Genomic DNA, 21,400 nt, shown 5'->3' with positions numbered 1-21,400 from the left:
TGCTCCCCAAGATCTTAATTAAAGCATGCCAAATTTGGTAGTTCTCATAGTGCAATCCATGGTACAGAAGAATGTGAACGAGCAGGTGCTTCAAAATAACAGGATAAGGAGAAGCTGTAGCAAAAGGACACAATGCACTGATAAAAGCAAGAGGAGAAATATTTCAAGCATGTTGCTTAGTTGTGTGAAGGGCTGAAAAAGAAGACAGTTCTGTCATTGTCCCCTGACCAGTCCCAGATGATCGGGCTCTGGAGTGCCGCAAAAGGCTGAACTCCACAAAACCGCTGATGGGAAGAAAAGAAGGCAACCAGAATAAACACAGAGGCCTTATCCAGAGCAGCTAATCAAGGCATGTTTGCTGTACAGTACAGTCCAAACCACAGGGACATCTACCTATGAGCTCAGTGAAGACAATAGTGAAGCTCCAACTGGGCTATGGGAGCTCAGCAGGATCTATGCTGTTGTCTTTTGTCTTCTCTGAGCCTCACTGTTGCAGGATCAGCTTCCACACTCTGATGGTGTCAAAGGGTCTGCTATAGTTATATATGCACTAAAAAGGATGTGTTGAATAGGATGCATAGGTGGGCTACTTGAACCTGAAAATGTACCTGCTCTCATCACCCATTATAAACAGCATGCAGAACCAAATGAATGAGTCGTGCTGTTTCAGGAGGTTTGGAACAGGATGCGGAGATTTTCACCTCTAGCTCGGCACTGTGAGCTCTTCATTCCCAAGGACCTTGCAATATCTCCTCACAGAACTGCTCATATACCCATGGCAGAGATAGATATCCTTGTGTCTGTGCAATGTGCAGCTTGTGCTGACCTACTAGTAGAGTCATCGAGAGGGGTGGCATAGCTTACAGGGGAGCTGAGCAAGCTGTGCTGCAGGGAGGACAGGATCAGCCTGTTCACCACTTTGAATGCTGCTCTGAAAACATGTAGGCAGCCTGGCAATATTGCTAACCTGTCAGAATGATCTTTCCTATCTCCTGGGAAAACCTGCAGGAAACAAAATCCATGGAGGAGGCTTCCAGGAAGTGAACGTGTAGTTTTGTAAACTGGTGATATGCATACATCAACTAGTTTAAAATTGAATTGATCTTTCCTCCTTTATTTTGTTCTGGGTTTTGTGCTCTCCTTGACTTTCACTTTTTGAATGAGGTCCTCCATGGCCCTGACCTCACTCTCTGATGTAATGCAATGCTGTCAGCCCAAACCCAGACAGTCTGTGTATCTGTCAGCATTTGTAAATCCTTCAATCTCACTATTGCAAGCAAAACTGGTCCAACACGAAGAGGAGATGTTGCTCTGTAAAGCTGTAAGTCTTCTGATTCCATGCAATTTTGGAAGATCTTGGCCCATGGTATCAGCCACTTCGATTACATCCACCCCGCAAATGAGTCATGAAGTTCATTTAAGTGGGCAGAAAGGACTGTGCAGTGATGAGATTTGGCTTTGCTTCTTTGTTTGGTTGGGAAGACCCAACTGTAGATAACATGTGCCAAGACCTAACTGGAAAAAGGAGTAATTCCGCATAGCACCCAGCAGTAAAAGATTAGAGCAGCCTCAATCTGCTCTAGGTTGTGCCAAAACTCCAATGGGCTGCAGGACCAAGGCAGACCCAAGATCAGAGGCTGTTTGCCATTCAAGCACTACTTTGAGCTGGACACAACAAACCAGTTATTGTTCTCCTGTGTCCCAGACCAGCTGAAGACCTTGAGACGTGCTTGTGTGCATCCCTTCGGCAGACACTGGAATTTGCTCTACTCAAACTCATCACTCCCCTAGAGTTATGGTGAGAAACCAGTCCAGCTTGTAAGGTCTCTCTGAGCAAAATGTTCTGGAGAAGGATCGAGAAATTCTTCCTGTCAACAAGAGCCTGAGGCTTTTTAATTTACTGTTGAATCAATTCTGTATGTGCGTGGCTCAGTCGTTTCCTGGGTTTATGCAGACAATTTGCAGGATATCTGAGGCAAATCACACTTCTCCCATCTAACTTCCAGCTGGTCTGTTTGCAGAGTTGGGGTAATGGCACAGATTGTATCATGTTCGGGTTTCCTTTGACACTAGCATGTGTAGAATTTACTTCAAATTTAGGACAATATTATGCAAGCTCACAATCAAAAGAAGACAATTTCTGCAAGAGCTCCAAGTCTGTTTGGGCTTTCCCCTTTGAAGAAAATGTCCAAAGTCCAGCTGAAGTGTGTTGAAAGAGGATGGAGGAAGTGGCTTTACAGGCAGTTTGTTCCTCAGAATTTAAAAGACTAGGAAGAACAAGTTTCTGTTAAAAAAAAAAATAATAAAAGGCCACGTGCCAATTCAGGTGATATCTGTAACAAATCAAGCATGAGCCGCTTCAGAAGAAGAAATCATTGGACAACCTAGCTGCTCATTTTGCTCCAGAGTGTCAGGAAGGATCTCCTATGTTTGTGGACAGCTGCAAACCATGAAATTCAGCCCAGAAGGCTAATTACAGGATGGTGGCAGGTAGTAAAGAACACTCTAAAAGTTTCTGATAGTCACTATTGGAAAGGCTGGTAACATGAATGTGTGCCTGGGTGCTAGAATCAACTAAACACGCAGTGAAGGAGGACTTCAAGCTGGCACATGGTGCCAGAAGACCCCCAAGGCCCTGCTGTCTCTAGTCAGAGTAGCAAAGCAGGAACAGGACATGGACATATGTGTTGTTCCTGGCTCAAGATGCTCATGTGGCTCTTGTTTGATCTCTGAGACGTTTGAAGAGGTTATGTGCAGAAGGACCTATTGATCTCCTCCATGCTCATGTCTTAGATGCATGGTGTGGTTGGAGGACCAAGGCTGGCTCCCATGTTACAGAGTTCAGAAATGCAGGTCAAAGCCTGCCTCTTTGCCTCCTCTAGTTTCTCCTCTGAATCTGTACAACTGTACCTTTCACAAACCACAGCAGCAGATCTCCTGTCTTGCTGTAAAAAAGCAGCTGTGAAACATTCCAGCATTCTGTTAGTTTGCAGGCAGACAAATGCTAAGTCTGTTTATCCATCATCAGCCTTCCCCAAGAATCATCCATGTTACTGGAAAAGCCATTTTATGGGAAGTATTATGTCCAGTTCAAATGCTTCTGTGTTCCTCAATAACTATTATCTTCCAGAGTCCAGAAACTCTAAAATTGACCACTTCAAAAGCCAGGATTTCTTATCTTCAGTCTAAGATTTGATGATAGAAACACTCAAGGAGACTGAACATCCAGATATCTCCTCAAGCAGCAAGATCAGAAGTTTCTGTACTGTGTGGAAGGCATTTGGGACCCCTGAGTTCCTGTTAAGGCAGAACTGTCATTTCTGGTGGATGAACAGTGGCAGTGCAGACCTTCAAAGCACCTCCTTTCAGTTAACACTTTGCTGCCCTTCCATACACAACCACTCAATTGTCAGATTTTAGCAATTGGTATCTTGGGACTCATCAGAAAGGAAATCATTTCACCATCTGCAAGTAAGGAATTAAGGCTTTCAAATTATATGACATAATTAGGTCTGGATTGTATGGCACATAAAATCTTAACGGAATCCATCAGTCAGCTCCCCTCTGTTCATCAGCTGTCATAGCAGCCTGGTTTGAAGGTAGACGGTTTCTTTGCAAGGCTGGAATTACATTGGTTAAAACAGTCCGTCTGCTGAAGACACTTGATAACTACCACATGTATCCTTCAGTAGGAAAAATGGAGCTTTACCATCATAGCTGAGGAGTTCAGGTAACTTCTGATGTAATTGGAAATTGACCCAATTTGAAAAGTCTTGATCTGGATTCAAGTTCTTCCCAAAAGAAATAGTCTTCAGATCTATGCTTTTGGCATCATTGCGTTGCTGAAGAGGTAGAGATATTAATTCATACATTCCTCCAGGCTTCAAGGGTTGAGCACTCCCCAGCATGGGAAGACTGGAACTGACCTGCCCAGCCACTCCAGAATAGTGGCTGTGACCTTGATTCACCATACAGAGCTTCCTCCATGTTTCCTATGGGGAACTCTGGCAAGATGAACTTACAGTGCCACCAGGAAGCCAATGGCAGAGTCAGCTACCCTGAAATAGAAGCCTGTGGTATGCAAAGGCTGCTCTCACTTCATGCACATGGGAAACGTGGAGGACCACAGCATCTGATTTCTGTCCTACCTGGCTCTTTTCATGTGTGAAGGGGCAAGCCTGGCAGAACTGGAAGATGCTGTTTATCCTATGTCCTTCTCACCACAGCTGATCCTGCATTGGAAAGTGAGAGCACAGGAGCTCAGCAGAATGCATTTCCATTACTGCTCCCTGCCAAAACAAGAGTTGGGAGAAGGGAAGAATTGTGCTAAACATAATCCAGCTCACAACCCTTCCAGAAGCAGTGATGGTTCTGTTCAGACGTGCCCTTCAAGGCCTGAGGAGCTGAGGTGTCTAGTGAGCATCACACCACTCAGTGGTACTAGGTTAACATACATCCACAGATGTAAATACCTTTGGCTGTGCACCTCCATGGAGAGGTCTTTGGGCCATGCACAGAGAAAAGAGTCAGCTGCGGACTTCTCCAAGCTGGCACAGTGATTCTGGATCCCAGGTGAGCTCAGAAGCTGACTGCATCTGCTCAGCACATCCAGGGCATCACCTCACACTCACTCCACAGGAGCCTGGGAGCAGGTATAGGTATGCTTTAGGTACCTACGTCTCCAGCATGGACAGTCAGACTGCAGTTGTCATTCACAGTCCCCATTAGGCTTGGAGGGTGAGCTGTGAGATGCTATTAGGCTTGCTGGCTGTGATAGGTTTGAACCAGAGGTGAAAACGTCTCACATCCCATTCCACATCCCTCAGACTGTGCAGCCCCACTTCAACCTCTCTGAGAAATTTCATTTTAAGGATAACTTGGTATGTCTCCCTGATTGGGTTTTGGGTTTTGTTTTTTGGGTTTTTTTTTCGTTTGTTTTGGTTTGGTTTTTTGCAGGTTTTAACATTTGAAAGGGAGAAATAAACAACCCACAGTGGCACAGTGCGGTGAACAGCTATGTGCTAAACCTGCTTCTGGGCCCATGAAGTGCAGATAGGAGAGGTCAGAGGCAGGTCTCAGCAAGGGACCCCTCCGGTCATGGAGGAGAGAGGTGGCTGTGCCCTGGGAAAAGCCACCTCAGGGAAAGCAAAAGGGATCTGACTTTCCCTGAAGCTGCAGAGGAGAAAGGGAAGAAAGGGAAAGGAAACAGCCAGGACAAATGCATTCTTAGAGGAAAAGTCAGGAAAAGTGAACAGTAGCACACACACAGAAAGGAACTATGACCCCTCCTCCCCACTCCTGGTCTCCCTTTCTGAACCTGCACAGCTCAAACTGCAATTGCCAGAAGAACTTCAGAGCAGTTGCACAGAGGTCTCCTCTCCCCCAACGAAGTAATTTCCATATTGACACAAGAACTACACTCACTTACTTGCAAGACAGTTGATTAATCCCCTCGATGTAGTAGCATACCCCACCATTAACACAATAGGACTTGGCTGTTTCGTTGCATTTTCTAGCATGCCCGGACCAGGAGGAGAGAGTTGTGGTTACTGCAGGGACAAAAATAAACACACACAAAAAGGACATATTGTTATTTCCTTTGTTGGGCAATTCTGTTTTCTTAGATGATGTTCAATGAGTTCATTTGCCAAAGTAAAAACCCCAGAGACACAAACCTGAATCTATGCCCTTAGACCAACCTTTGCCTCTTCAGGTCCTGGGGCTGTGACTTGACCTTTCTTTTCCCAACAACAGTGGCCAACTGAGTGAAGAGTTGAGGACATGCCTTCCCCTAAGCAGCCAGCATGTCAGGACAAGATCATCTTTTTGGCAAGCTGCAGTGACAAGCTCCCCTTTCCCATCTCTCCTTGCCCTGCCCTTTTACATGCATGCAACCCTGCACCAGCAGGCAGGAGGTTAGGAAGAACACGTACTGCAGGCTCACAGAGTCATGGTGGCATGCTGATGAGGCCTGATTTATGCCATGATACTGAACCAAGATCCAGAGATAAGTCAGGGAATATTTCATTGCTCTACATCTCTGGGAGGAAGTTTTCAGAGACAGAACCAAATGCCTTCATTGTCACTGTAACAGGCCCAGCTCACGTAAAAACAGCTCCATCTCTCCCTCCCCATCTGAGCATTTCTCTATCATGCCCCAATGGGGCTGCCTCAACAGATCAAGCAGAAGTTCAGCAGTAGAAGTCAGCCAGCCCCAGTCTGTGCTAAGAGGGAGGCAGCCACCAAGTTTCCTGGGGATACAGAGGCTTTTCCACATCCAGCTTGCTTTCTGGAGAAAAGCTTTCCAGCCATGTAAGCTACAAACCAAGCTGACAGGACTCTGCAGAATTTCACTGCAATTCCTGTCTGAACAATTCAGACAAATTTACAGCCCAGAACAGAGTCTGCATGGGAAAACAAAGGCTTCTAGACAGGGAAAAACTTTCTGTTAAAGCAACTGATACAGGTTACAAAAGCCAACCAGCTTTGGGGAACTCAGACCCATCTTCACACAATAGAAAGAAGGGCTGGGCGTTCAAAAGCATCTGTTTTTTCCATCCAAATACTTAATCTCATTAAAGATAGTTCTTCTTCCTGGACTACCCACCTTGCTTATGTCCTTACACAGTTACATCTCCAGCAGCATGGCTGTTACCCATTTCCCAGTGCCTTTTATGCTGTACCTTCCTGCACCCTGTTTTCCAAAGCATGAATAGGCCTCATGGAGAGCGCTGGTGCCTTCAGACCAGTTGCTCATTGTCACAGGGTTTGAGGAAGAAGGCTGGACCCCCCACCACTAGAGCCATGGTCTCTGTTCTCACAGTCCAAGCTCCATCCCGGCACCTGTCAGGCATGTGCAGGCTCCCATAGGTAAAAGAGGGCTCCCAGCATCCCATAAAGCCTCTCACATTTGGGCGATGTTTGGTGCACGAGCACCCAAATAAGGATGTTCTGGCTTTCTTGCTTTTAGTACTATCTGACTACATCGGGCTTGTCCCTCTGTGAATGAGGAGTTTGCTCACCAGGCTGTGCACAGCAGGAGTAGCCCACACTGTTACCTGCACACAGCTCAAGGCAGAGCCAAGCTTACTGTTCTTTTTGCTTGAACCCATGCATTGCCCAACCCTATTGTCTTCTGTCCCCACAGGGAAGTCAACGCCTTCCACTGTCTGACAGAGACAGGGTTGTGCACTAAGCAGAGCTATTTCTATGCTTTGCCTTGAATAACCATTGCCTCTGGGGTTGTCTTTTCACTGTTATCCAGGGCAGAGCAAGTTGTCCCAAAGTGCTCTGCAAAGAAGACATGGCAAATACTTCAGTAAAGACTGAAAATGCGCATGGCCCTGGGACAGCAAATAGCTGCTTCCCTCCTAAGGCACACCAGTCAGCTGGGAGCTGAATGTGCAGAGCAGGATACACATACTGGAGTGTATCTGGGTTTTAGAACAGATAATTTGGCCAAGCCACCAAATAAGTCCTTGCAAAAAACCCTCAAATATGAAAACTTCCAAACTTTAGTAAGGAAATTCAGTGCTCCCTTCCAGTGAAGATTAATGGCAACTAGAAGCCAAAGCCATCGTACTGGCTTTGAAACAAGTCTGCAGCATTTATACCTTTATGAGGATTGTAGCACATTTATTCTAAGGCCAGTGGAGAACTGCAGGTTCAGGACAGAGGAGCTCTAATGGGGTGTGATAGCACCTGGACTTTCTTTCCAAGGCATGTCCTTTAGCTAGTCTTAATCCAGCCACTTAAACCAAGCCTTAACACCAAAGGCCATTTAAAAAATGAGCATGAAAATAAAACCAAGCCTGGCAGCACACGGCTGTGTTCCAAAAGGCAGTCGGAGCCAGGCTGTGCACAGGCTTCACTGTGCATATGCATGGGAAGCTGCAGGTTGTGCAGGCTGCCGCACTAGCAGAAGCTGCCTGCTTTGCCCTGGAGCTCTCTTGGAGCTGACTGGGCTGAAAGCAGTGACAGAACAAGCAAAAGCCTGCCAGGGAAGTGTGAAACTTGGAGGGGAGCAGGGACACAAAAGACAGACACCATCCCTTCGAAGGGTCGCTGAGCACTGCCTGGCCAGCACACAGCATGGGAGCTGTGAAAGCTTTGGTTTGGAGTGCTTGTAGACTTCTGCTGAAGTACCTTAGAACTGAACAATGAACAGGCCTGTGTCAAAGCTGCAAGTGTGCCATCAGATCAGGGAGCACTGAAGCTTCATGAACGAAAGCACTGGTGCAAACTGAAAGGCACACAGATGAAGAACAAGCACAGCCTGCAGGAAGCCGTCACCCCTACAACCATCAAGTATACCGGTTGCTAGCAAGCAGAACAATCCATCTGGCAAAGTCTCACATCATAAATCCTACAGGAAAGGATTCTGGAGCAAGCCTTCCCACAGTAAGGGGGAAGCAGAGAAGGAGAAATAAAAACAGAGCCCAGAAACTGCCCCATTAAAAGCACCTCAGATGTAAAGGTACCATTTCCATCAGAGAAGGTGGACCATAAGATGCAGTGCTCTGTGATGTTGTGATACCAGAGTGGATTACAGTGCTGACCAGGTAGAGATTGCATGGGATTTTCATCCCATATGAACAATTCTGTTCCTTTTAAACAAATACAAAAGATTCTAACATGAACGAGGCTTGGGACATGAATGCTGTGCACTGCTAGAAACAGAGCTGTCAATTGAGCTATGCCTGTCAAAAATACACAGTTCGTCAGTTCTCCTAGCAGCATCTTGTTGTCATCTTTTAAATCCTGTTTTCTGCAAGTACTGTGCCTATTCTCCCGAAGAAGCACAAAGTGTTTTAAAACTGAATCACAGATTCGTATTACCATAGTCTGTTTTTTAGCAGCATAGATATAGCAAAGGCTACAAAAAGAAGCAGTCAGCCCAGTTCCCTCCTGAGAAGAAAGCGTCATGAAATACAGGCCTTCATAAGACCATAAGCTGAGCAGCACTGGTCAAACCAAAGCCCTGTCTTGTGTCTGACAGTGGCTGATAGGCAATGCTTAAAGAAGAAGATCAGCACAAGCATGCAATGATCATTTTCTTCCGGCACATCTAAGATAAGTTGCTCAGAGAAAACCTAAGTCAGCCACAGTGTCTTTACATTTAATAGCCTTTAATGGATTTCTCTTCCATGAACATGTGTAGTTACTGTTTGAACAAATCTTGTAACATCCACACTACTTGTGACAAGAGCTCCAGTGTTACATACACAGTGTGCAAAGACACATCTCCATCTACTGACTTTAAACCTGCCCCTTCCTGGCTCTTATATTAGAAAAAATAATCATCTTCCCCCCTCATTTCCCCTGAGCTACCTGTGGCTTTACAGGCACAGCCAGCACCTCCTTCCCTAGCTGTAAAGTCCCAGAGCTGAGAACAAAGCAGAAGGGAATAAGGAGGTAAGGATGGGGAAAAGAGGGCTGCCTCTTGATGGATGTGATTGCCAAACACCTGAAGCCACATTTTATTGCTGCTGTGCCAGACAGTGAGGACAGTGCTGCATAAACAGGACAGATTCAGAGTGCTGTAGTCATTCAGAGCATCTATTTTCCATCACACACCAAGGTTATTTGGGATTAACATCAATGACAGGGCAACAAAGAGGAGAGCCACGGACACTGAAGTCCTTCAGGACTTCCCTTCATGCAATCCATCTATGCAGAAAGGCCATTAATGACCGTGCAGGAATCCTTACACAATTCCTACCATGCACGTCATTTAACCTTTACAGGCAGCTCACCAGCCTGCTCTTGGAAATCAGGTAAAATACTCCCCCTGCAAAGAGTTACTTAATGCAGCTTGGACTATAAATTATAGTTAATTTTCCACAAATTACAGCTACTGTCGAGGAGAGCAGGGACACAGTGATAGGTTTGCTGATCCTTTGTGTTATTAACTAACTTTGACTGGAGGGTTCATAGAGTACAGACACTTCATTCTCTCAATATTTAGACATTCAGTTAGACAGATGAACTCAGCTGGTTGGAGAGTGTATACAAATTGCCTGCTCTGTATATGCCTCATGTACTTACTGATAAAACACAGAATTGCTGAGGTTCCTCTCAACTGAGTTCATCCAACCGCTTGTCAGAAGAACATGGATGAGAAGGTGTCTGGCCAAGCTATTCCTCAGTTGTAGCACTGTAAACCTGGTGTGAACCACACTAAATCCATGATTTACACTGATTATTGCATGGAGGAGCTGTTGATCCTAACCATTCTCCCTGTGGCAGGTTTCTGTAGGTCTGGCACGACACCCTTTTCTCTTAATAAACCTGAACAGAGGCTGGATGCTCACCGCTATCTGCACATAGAATCAGAAGGGTCTGTGCAGACTGGGGCTCGCCTGGCAACAGTCTGGAGACCTTGGAGCTCATAAAAATTCTGCTCCTGTGTGTTTATTCATCTGGAAACAACCCAGTATTTACCCCTGCATTTTATTGAAATGGATCCTGCTGGAATTATGTTCCCAGTTCCTGTGGATCAATAGCTGCAGATTTGAAGTTCATCCCAGAATACAAATGCCAGACTGCAGGACACTCATTTCAAGAGCATCAGATAGTGCTGATCAAAACAACACAAGCAGTACTGCCCGCATCTCCCATCAGCACTGTTCAGTTGTTCCACTGAGAAGGGAGTTTAAAGGTTTCCAAGTGCCAAGGGACTGCTTGTTTCCACAGGACAGGAAGTTACTGCAGGGACAAAGTCCTGTGTTATTATAAAGCTTTTAGTTGCTCTTCCAGGCTGATCTCTCCAGCCCTTTCTATGCTTTCTCTACCAGAGGTGTCCCAGAACGCACTTGTTAGCACTGCAGCATCTTATTTTCCCAAATCCCCATCACCAAATGTAATAGCAGCAACATGATACTTCAGTGAAGGACTTTGTTCAACAACCTAAAAAGCCTTTTGCAGGGTCAGAACCAGCATGAATGCTTTGCAGGTGGGACAGCTGAAGCCCAGAAAGTGAAGCAACATGCCAGGATCACACGATGGATTCATACGAGCAGATCTGACACACAGCCTCCTGCTCTGAATGCTGGGTTTACAGCCTCAGTTCTTCCAGGAGACATCAGCTTTCACCCTACACTTCATTCCATACTGCCCATCTTTGCCTTTAGAGTCACAACAGCCTGTCTTTAGAGTAGTGGATCTGATGGCTACTTAAAAAATACACAGTGTGGGAGCTGACAGCCGACAGGCACAACACAGCTCTCCCTGCAGCCTGATGATGAGATGTCCAACACGTACACCTCAGGTCCTTATGTGCATGCAGGCTCCACTCCATTATCAACCACACCTCCAGCCGTGGGGTTTGAATCATCTGAGCATAGACCACACCAGGACCTATTTTCAGTTTAATATTGAAAACTGGTCTGTCCGCATGGCCCTTGGTGGACCGACTTCTGTCTGTTCTGCCCGGGTTCTGAGGTGGCTGGACACCCTTCATCTCCAAACCAACAGCACCATGCTTGTGTTTGTAGCATTGCTGGCTCCAGCACAGTGGTTTCTGACTAAGAGAGACCAGAGAATGACACTCAGGTCTGCCATGGTCACCCAGTAAAGGCCATACCAGACTGCACTTGAGACACAATTTGGAGGAATTGGCTGAACCTGAATTACATGTCACATCTTACTGTGCTATATGCTGAAGCTTCAACTAGATGTGACTTACAAACCACATCACAGTAAACACATCACTGAGCCATTGTGTTCATGCAAGTCCACCAAGCCTATCTCACCTGAGAGAAGGAAAACATTTCCAAACCAGCCATGCTGAGCACTGGAGAAGGTATTAAATGGGACAGAGTCTGAATAAGTCTACAAATTTAGTCCAGTCGTATCATCAAGATAACAGATATGAAATCTGTGGACCCAGAACCTGTGGTGTGTGAAGAGTTAGACTTAACTGGAGAAAAAAAGTACTGTTTCACCTACCCTCCTATTGGGACCTCTAAAGGGGCTTTCAGGGAGGGCTTGTGATCCCCAGCAGTTGAAATATAGGCTCCCAGAATCAATCTGGAGAGACCAGCCATCATTCATCTTCATATTATCCCCCAATCCTCATGTTCGAGCACAGCTCAGTGATGCCTCTTCTCTTTCTCCCTCTTCCACCTCTCATCTGATCCAAAACCTCTCTCTGCCTCAGAGCACCTGTAGCCCAGCCAGCACCGTCGCCCTACACAGGCTGGTAAAGGCACTCAACCAGATTAGCTAGACAGACCCAGACAAAGGTGAGAAGCTGCAATGATCCACATGTTGGCTTAGAGCATCTGCCCATCACTGGTGGACTCTCTTGTATCCTGAGTATCCAAACCATGCTTTCTCCACCCAGCCTATCATGACTTTTTACCCTCAAGACTTTACATGTTTGTTAAAATCAAAATAAACTACAGAACTCAACAGCAGAAACAAGCAAGAAACATTACCTGACCTTTCAGAGATCTCAAACATTATCTTTAAATACCATTTTAAAAGGGAACTTTTGTAAGATTTGAGTATCTTTATCCTGCATAAACCTGCTGCTTCAGATTGCTCTGAAATTTCTTCCATTTTTGCCTCCATCAAAATGTTCCTAAACTTTGACACTAATTCCTATTCCATTTACCAAGCAGGTCTGTAGCCACAGACCCCCAAACCTTGTTTAGCTGCTTCAAGCTGCACAGTGACAGGATCACTTTACCATTTTGAGCTCTCTGGATGTCGAAATGAGCATAAAGGATGTTTCTCACTGCATTAGGGCACATGATCAAGTTACTTCATCCCTACAAGTCTCTGCCTGTGAGCTGAGCCACTGTGACCACCCAACTGCGCCTGTGACAAACACAAGACAGCATGTCTTATTTAACAGTATTTCACTATGAATGAGGCTACTGCAACTACCTTGTGCTTACTGGGCTCATCAGGAAGACTTGATAAGAGTAGTAGGCATTTCTTCTCTTTTGGGCCCCAGTGCTTTCTGAAGAAAGCATCTCTAAGGCTGCTCTAGTCTGACAATGCTGAAACCAAAACATATACTCACAGGAAGGTGTAAGACTGTGGTACACAGCATCATGGAAAGACTTTCCCAGACACCAGGTTTCCTTTCTGAATCTGGCCCTCAGATTGAGGAAGGCAGGGGTGACCCAGAATGGAGCAGGATTTGCTCGTAGCTATACTTAGAGTGGTAAGAAAGGCTTTAACAATGCTCCAAGGGAGAAATACTTGCTATCACACTCTTTTTCCCAAGGCAAGGGTAGAAAGGAAGCTCAGACCATTGAGGAAGGAACTGGGACCTTTGGGACAAAGACTAGTTAAAAATGTATACACCAGGAGCAATGGGGCTGCATGGGGTTAGGCACGTGGGGCTACATGGGCTTCTATCCCCTTGCCCACAGAGGCTGCCTGGGCCATGGGGAGAACATGGTGAGCTTGAGGTGTAGGGTCTAACATCCTTGCCCACCATACCTGCTAAGATACCTGCCTCACACCGCAGGCCAAACAGAAGTGACCAAGTGCCACAACCAAGCTGCCCGTGCGAGGCAGTCTCTCCTACCCCATGGAACTGCAGCTGCTACCAAGTTTGCATGGTGCTTTCTCAACGTGGTGTTTAAAATCCAGCAGATCATTTACAGCCTTTCAGTAAAACAATGAGAGGCTGGACAACCTAAAGGTGCCAGACAAGCTTTTGAATACAGATATTTAAAAGAAATGCAAGAATTCGACAAAAATGAGATATTTGTCAGCTTTCCAAAGCATCACACCTCACAACATCTTCATTACTTTCCCATATGTTATGCACATGTGCAATTCTATAATAGATCATCAGTAACCATAAAAATCAGAGGAACTATGTGTTATTTAGGTAACTATTGAAAGAGATCATGAAAAAGGAATGTGAAGGAAAAAGTCAATTACAACTTCAACCCTGGAGACTTTACCATCTCTTCACATAATTAAGAAAAAAAAAAAAACCCACAGTCAAGGATGATGTTCCTCCAGAGGAAAGAAGTGTTTCAAAAGGAGAAACTTCTCTGCAAGCCACGCAGTATTTTGCCGGTTTCCTTTCTATTACTGAAATTTGGCTTCTAGTAAAAATAGCATATATCTAATGCAATGCAAGTCAGCAGCACGGATCTATGTTGGTGAACACAATGGAAAAATCCTGGGGGAGGATGGTATGGTCATTGCATTAATGGTGCTGTGTCTCAGCTTGATGTCCCCAGTGCACTGGAAGGCTAAACACAACACAAGAGCACAACACAAGCACAGTTTTCTAATCAGAAAACCTTTTAAAGGATACTTGGCCAGTCCCTGCTGTGGCTGCAATCACATTTCCTTTAAAATCATCCACAATTGAGCTTTCCAAGGAGGAAACATCCCCATGAACTCTGCAAAGCAGAATCATCAACAGAGAGGCAGAGCCAGCTGTGCTTCCAGGCCTGGTTGTGAGCAGCTGGAACGGAAACACAGCACAGACCTCAAATAACCGCCTGGTCCTCGGCCCTCTGGGTCGCTGCTCTTTGAGAAGGGATCCTGCTGGCCTGTCCAGTGGGCTCCCGAGTGTTGCTCAGCAAAGAGGCACTGTCAAAAACAGGAATAGTGCCCTCCACCAGGAAGAGCTGAAACAGTGGCCAGGCTCCTGCTTTCTAGACCTACCCTTGTAGACATGCTTTGATTTGTATTTTTGTGTGCCTGTTTTCTACTGCATTCATCACAACTGAATAGAAGGGAATGCTAAAAAGCACTTCCACCACATTAAATCAAATTACACATTTTGGGTAATCTGTTCTTGCTTTCTGGACACTCTAGGAAAAATATGATGGCAGAACACAGATGTATTTCTGCAATTTTCTTATGATATGCTTGGAAGACTCATGTCCTTTTTCTTGCATTTTCTATAGCCTCTTTTGGTTTTCTCACCTATCTTCAAAAAAAAACCAACCCAACAAACCCAAACCCAAAACCAAACCAACAAAAACTCCTGCTAAATCAAAGCACATCTTACAAGTACAATAAATCATAGAATCACAGAATAGTTAGGGTTGGAAAGGACCTTAAGATCATCTAGTTCCAACTCTCTGCCGTGGGCAGGGACTGTATTGCAAGAGCTGTGAATGCTTAAAATCCAGCTGCGATTTTAAGTAGCATGTTCTTCAAGTTGCTGTTGCAAATAGTTATCAAGCTCTCCCTCTCTAATATAGATACCCGCAATATAAATCATATTCTTTGAAAGATCCAGGGGAAGATCAGTGGCTTTGGGAGAAATCAAAGAGAAGTAGCGATTAAAGAAGATTCCAGCAGGCAATAAAGCATTTATGCAAAATGCATCATAAAAATAAAACAAATAAGGGGAAAGGAGCTATATGGGGGGAGCAGGGGGAGAGGTACTTACACTCTTCTTCCATAACAACTATTTTAGTTTCTGAGGCTGGTAAGACTTGTGGTGCTTTCGTTGTTCCTGGGGAAATTAAGGTAAGAAAGTAGTGAACAAAATATCTATTTTGAGCAGAGAAGGCTGGGCTTAGCTACTGCAGGGGGGAGGACAAGAGGAGGTGCTGCTGGGTGGCACAGGCTGGCGTGGCTGTCAATGTGTTAGTACTGGTTAGAAAATGCTCAGATGGGTAACTGATAACAGAGGCAGGTAAAGGAGTGCCCCTGCAGGGGATGGCACAGGGCACACTGGCCCCCTTGGTGTAGAGGGCTTCATGCCATTAGGATCTCTGTTGTGATGAGAGGGCTCAGGATTCACCTGGCAGGTGATGAGCAATACTGTGGAAGGTTTTCTTAGCCCTGGTGGCCACGAGAGTGTAAAGATGGAGTCACAGAACATGACAGTGAGAAAAATACGGAGTTTAAGAAAAGGTGAAGAGCCTCCATCCCACGAGTAGGTGCAGTTCTACAGCACAAAGTAATGCTCATACAAGAGATGGAGGAACGTGAAACAGATGAAGGCCATGGCCCAAGGCAATATGGGAACCAAACACATCTAGCCATTTCCTCTTTATAATCCAGGATGCTAGGGAAGTCCAATGTCCACAGTCACAAACTCTACTCAAGCCCATTGGCAGCAACAGCTCGTTCTAGATCAAAGTCCCTCACTGCTTCTAGATGCACAAACAAGAAGCTACACTGTGCACACAGCTCCCTGTCAGAGACAGGAGGTGACACCACCATAGAAAGGTAAAAGCAGAAATAAGTGTTTAGACAAGTGGATTTTTCCTGCAGTGTTAAACAAAAAGGGGAGGGGGGATATGTCCGTTCAGGAGGTGTCTAGAAATTTTCTGAGGAAAGAAGAGTCTGTAACAGGCACATTTCAGCTGTGCCCTCATGCCCACATGATACCAGTGTTAGAATACTCATTACAGAGAGCTGGGAAGTGGGACATTTTTCTAAGAAAGCATCTAATTTACCTCAAAATAATAAAAATCCGAAAATAGCACCAAAGCACAATATGTTTCGGCTAAGCCCAGAAGCATTTCCTCAGAAATTGACACCCTCCCAAAGCTTTTCAAGGCAAAAGCATTTGTTTCTGAGCAAGGCACTTTGTGGAAATACCAGAATTGCAGAGCAGACATGAGGTGATGGGTTTGACTGATGGATATTTTCTAAGTGACAAAGGGTCTCTGTACTGCAGCCACTCTCTTTCTACAGGAAATCTCTCTTCTGTGCGGAGTTTTTGGTGATTCACAACAGATCTGCATAGCTGAAAAGATGCTCTTTAGAGTCCGGTTTAAACTGAAAGCGGTAGTGGAAGGGTACTTTGCAACAGCAACGCTGCCTCGTCGGGCTGAAAAAGTCTTGCCAGCAGAGATTGAATCTCAGATCTTCATATCCATGGGCCTGAAGGTCTCATGTGTGAGGCCCCTCTCTGCCAGTCAGGTCTCAAGTGGGATCAGGAGCCTCTGTCTCTGGCCTCTGCACCCTGCAGGGCAACGGCACATTGGGTTGAGGACATCTCGCTCCTCCACGACACTTATCTCAAGCCTCAGGCCACCTCTTGTGATGGCACCTCTCTACAGGGGCACCCAGTGATGTCCACAAACCTCATTTCTCTATATCACAAGATGCAGTGTTAGCTCAGGACCTTTTCTCAGGCCTAGATTCACCTGTCTGTATCACAGCAACATTACAGGACCTCCAACAGTACTACTAAGTGTCAGGTCAGAAGGTGTGCTTCCTGCAGATGGTCCCAAAGCATCGGTACCAGCCAACCTGCCCGGGCAGGAGTATGCACCAGCTTCCAAAGGACAGTGCAGCACTAAAGAAGCAGAATTTTAAGCAGCAGAACATAAGAACAGCAATAGCTGGAGTGAGCTTCTGGGAAGGACTCCAAGGGGAGGCCACCTTGCACATCTGTTCTGATTAATCGTTATAAACTGCTAGAACTTCACAGAGCACTATGTTGAGACTTAGCCACAATGGGATCAGTGATAAGGGGCCTGGAGAAGAATGAAGGCAGGGACAGAAGATGGGACACATGGATTCAGAGACAAGCAGATGCCCTGAGTTTTCTACTGAAAGATATCACAGAAGAAGGGAGATTGCAGAAGTAAGGAAAGTTATCAAGGTCTAGGATGGCTCAGCAGAAAGGAAAGAGGGAGACTCTAGGACAGCAAGTGCCTGGGCACAGATGAAGGCTGCTTGGCTTTTGGTAGCTCAAGGGGGAAGAGAAAAAAAGAGTGCAAAGTGGGTGGACAGAGCTGCAAAAGTCTACTGTGAACAGCATCACCTTTTATACATTTACAAGAGACTGTAACTAGCAGTTAGCTGCTGTCCTGCCAGGTGACCTGCAAACAGCAGCAGCAAGGGGTGCATGCAGCTGAGAGTGGCAAGCCAAAGGCGGATTTGCAAGGAGCTTAGAAAATGGATTAATCAAGGCACTGCCCCAGCAGGCCACAGCAGGCAATCTACTGAATCTGCAGCACCTTGCTGCCTGCAGCACGAGGTAAAGGTACAGGACAGATCTTTGGGTCTCTTTGGTGGCTTTTCAGGTCAACACATTTCTGGGCACCTCAGCCGTGTTCTCATACTCCCTGTGATCTGAGTGAGAGCAGCCACCTATCATAGAATCATACAGTACCAGGTTGGAAGGGACGTCAAAGAGAACTTGGCCTTGTCAGACAGTGCAGAGGATGAATTAATTCCTGTCAAATGCTGACAGGATTACCATTTACAGTTATCATCCATCCCTGGCAGTGTCCAAGGCCAGGCTGGATGGGGCTTTGGGCAAACTGGTCTAGTGTGAGATGTCCCTGCCCATAGCAGGGGGGTTGGAACTGGGTTATCTTAAGGTCCTTTCCAACCCAAACCATTCTATGATTCTACGTGGGAAGGGGCTGTCTGGAGCTGCAGTGGCCTGATATGCAATTCCTAGTGCCACAAGCAGCTTGCAGGTTGGGAGTCTTGCAGCAGACACTGCTCAATCACACTCCTCCTCTTGTGAAAAGGGATTGGTTGTGCCTGGGAAGAGGAGGATTGCACATGGAGGAGGCAGATGTGGGTCTGATGGCCAACACATGCTGCCTGTGCGTGTCGCACATAGGAATTGGGTTGGCACATGCAGCCCCCAGTCAAAACAGGCGCAGTTTACATTGTGGTGGGACAGCCAGAGCACGAGTCAGAAAAGAAGGAAGTTCCACTGCCTCAGTGAGCTTATTCTGGACACCTCTCCTACCATGACTGGGTAGAAACACAGCAGAGCAGCAGGGCTAACTTCATAGACGTGAAGCATGAAGGCATGGAGGTCTGAGCATGGATGGCCTTCCTGCAGGCTTTGCAAGCACTGAGTTTTTACAGGCACTAACCGAGGGGGAGGCTATGTGGTATTGCGGCTTCACAGAATAAAAGATTCAGGACTTCAAACACTGCTGAGGCAGAGGTTAATAGAGAAAATAACGCCAAAAAGCAGCAGGAGAAAGCTACCTTCCTTCGCATTTGACTAATGCTAACAAGAGCACAACAGAGAAACCGGATCACACCGAGAAGGGCTGCAGAGCACAGAGCCCAGGCTCCCGCAGTGGCCCATTGTGAATGGCAGGAGGAAGAGCTTAGGAACAGAGCTCGTACAGAGTCATCCCTTCCCTAGTTGCACCCTCCTGGCTTCTGGCAACCACTGTAGAGACTTTCTGAGCTGGAGGGTGCAACCAAACCATCATGTTAAGCAATATAATTATTATAACCGAGATAATAATAAAACCACCTAACCTCAGACTCCATCTGCTGAGCTCTAAGAGATGGAGCACACATTCTAGGATGAAAACCAGAAGCAACTTCACTCATCACAAAGCTATGGTTTAATTACTTGTCTTCTGGTGAGTTTTGCTTCTCAGAAATTCTTTTTAAAAAAGAAAACATCAAGCCCACCAGCTTTCTTTCCTCTTTACCCCTTTTAAAAAGATACATAGACTGTAAGTTTATTTAAAATGTAAATTAACCACATTGCCAGTGACAGATAACAAAGATAAACATTTATGCTAAGCTGCATTTTTCTTATCTCCCAAGACTATTTTACTCCTGAAAAGCATGAAACAAAATAAAGGACAGATCATGTGCAGAACCTCCCACTTTCTGCGTGAATGGCAGACAAGACATTTGCTGGCTTCTTCACTTACCACTTTTCACATTCAGGCTGCCTTTTTCGGTGTCTTTTCCTAAAACGTTCTCCGCTTCACAGCTGTACTCCCCAGCATCTTCCAGCTTCACCTTGTTGAACTGCAGTCTGGAAATCTTTCTGTTGAAAAGTACAGCAGACATTTCTTACTCGATTGCTAACCACCCTCAGAATTGATAACCATTCCTGGCCCTGCGACACCACCCCTTCTTGAGAGGATGGCTTGCCTGACCTCACAAGCTGAATAAGCACTCAAGCCTGGTCAGGATTTAGAGGAGACCCTTCCCAGGAATCACAGCCACCCTGATTTCCTAAATGAACATCTCCCTCTGAATCCACTGCTCTTAGCATGTTGCCATGGTTTGGTCTGAGGTCCTCCTCTTTGTTAGGGGTTGAGCCCAAGAGCCCCAGCATCCCGGCACGTAGACTTTCTACACTGGAAAAAAACATTTTACTGATGGACAGCAGAATCTGCCTGCGACATGGAGATGTGGAGGTCTGTGTTTTGCACCTTCCTCAGCAAGGAGACTGAGCAGTCAGCTGCATTTAGCAGTGCCACACACTGACACACGAACACCCACAGTGTATGTAGGGACTCATCCCTTTCCAGCCTGCAAATCAGACCCTGTGGTTTGACACAGACAGCTAGCTTGTAGCTTCATCCAGGTCAACTAATAGCAGAAGCACCTTGTCTCCCCCAATTACACGCACTCTAGTGTACTACAAACATGTGGGGCTGAACGGCACACAATCATCTTACCAGCCAGAGGCACCTAGAAAGAGCAAAAGATGACGTATGGGATGATTGCCCATGTCAGCTATCAACCTGTGCTGCGTGCTACATGGGACAGGGAGCAGCTCAAGCAACAGAGCTCTGTGGTGCTATGGAGAAGACGAGCATCACCCAGCTATGGCTGATGTCCCATTCTCAGGGATGCCTCTCTGACTAATAGGCAAAATCGTTTGTTGCTTACATTAACAAAGATCTACAGGAGCCTTCAACACACACTGAATAACACTCATGAACCAACAGTGGGGCTCCCGCACTAGGCCCTCTGTTTTACTACATCTCCTTTCATGTTAGCCAGCTTATCAAAAAACACCCTGTGGTCTCTTCTCATGAGAACATATCTCTGCCTTCTACCCCAAGCTTTTATCTCAGGTCTGTGTCATGTAGTCACTTTATTTAGAGACTTGGAAACACTGCCAGCTGCAGAACGAGGTCCCAGTGGCCTATGTCTCTGACATGTGGAAAGTAATCATTAGCTTTGGACATATTTGCAATGTTAACATGTGTCATCTGAGAGGGACGTTTCTTTGGGCTGTGCAAATCATCATCCATAGGAAGTCCTTCACAGAAGCACACTGTCATCTTTTTAACACCCTGACATGCTGTTCTACTGGGAGGCACAGCACAAGGACACAGCTTGAACATCTCACTAGTTATATTAGTAAATTAAATGCACTTGGAGACAGCTTGGTAGAGCTCCCAGGATACAGGCTCTGCCCTGTTTTACAGGATGCGGTCAAGTGTTCAGTTGCACAAGTTTAGGCCCCATGTGGTGCAATTTTTAAATGAATGGTGACAGTATGCAAAGATCTCTAAATCCTAGGTCTCCCCTAAGCCACTGTGCCAAGCCAGTTATGTGGACCAACATGTTTCAACATGGGAGCCTGAACAAGCAGAGTGGTGCAAAGCTGCCTTGACTCCCAGTGCTGTACGCTCCTCTGAATTTTCTCAAGTCTCTTAAAGCAACCTATGATAGTCAAGGTCATCATGGTCCTCGCTGTTGTGGT

General features: G+C 45.9%; 1 protein-coding gene across 1 annotated transcript in view; it reads right to left on the bottom strand.

Annotated features, from left to right (window-relative positions):
- Positions 1 to 21,400, bottom strand: part of NRG2 (neuregulin 2) — a gene marked incomplete at its 5' end in the record, with an annotated part of 57,227 nt that overhangs the window by 25,821 nt on the left and 10,006 nt on the right. The window contains 2 exons of the mRNA XM_010020507.1: positions 5,429 to 5,549; positions 19,605 to 19,723. Coding sequence (XP_010018809.1) covers positions 5,429 to 5,549; positions 19,605 to 19,723 — 240 coding nt within the window. The remainder of the gene's footprint in view (positions 1 to 5,428; positions 5,550 to 19,604; positions 19,724 to 21,400) is intronic.

This window comes from Nestor notabilis, unplaced genomic scaffold, assembly GCF_000696875.1.
Source record: "Nestor notabilis isolate BGI_N333 unplaced genomic scaffold, ASM69687v1 scaffold13698, whole genome shotgun sequence".
Lineage (NCBI taxonomy): Eukaryota > Metazoa > Chordata > Aves > Psittaciformes > Psittacidae > Nestor > Nestor notabilis.
The sequence above is the reverse complement of the archived record's forward strand: the minus strand, read 5'-3'. Positions and strand labels throughout refer to the sequence as shown.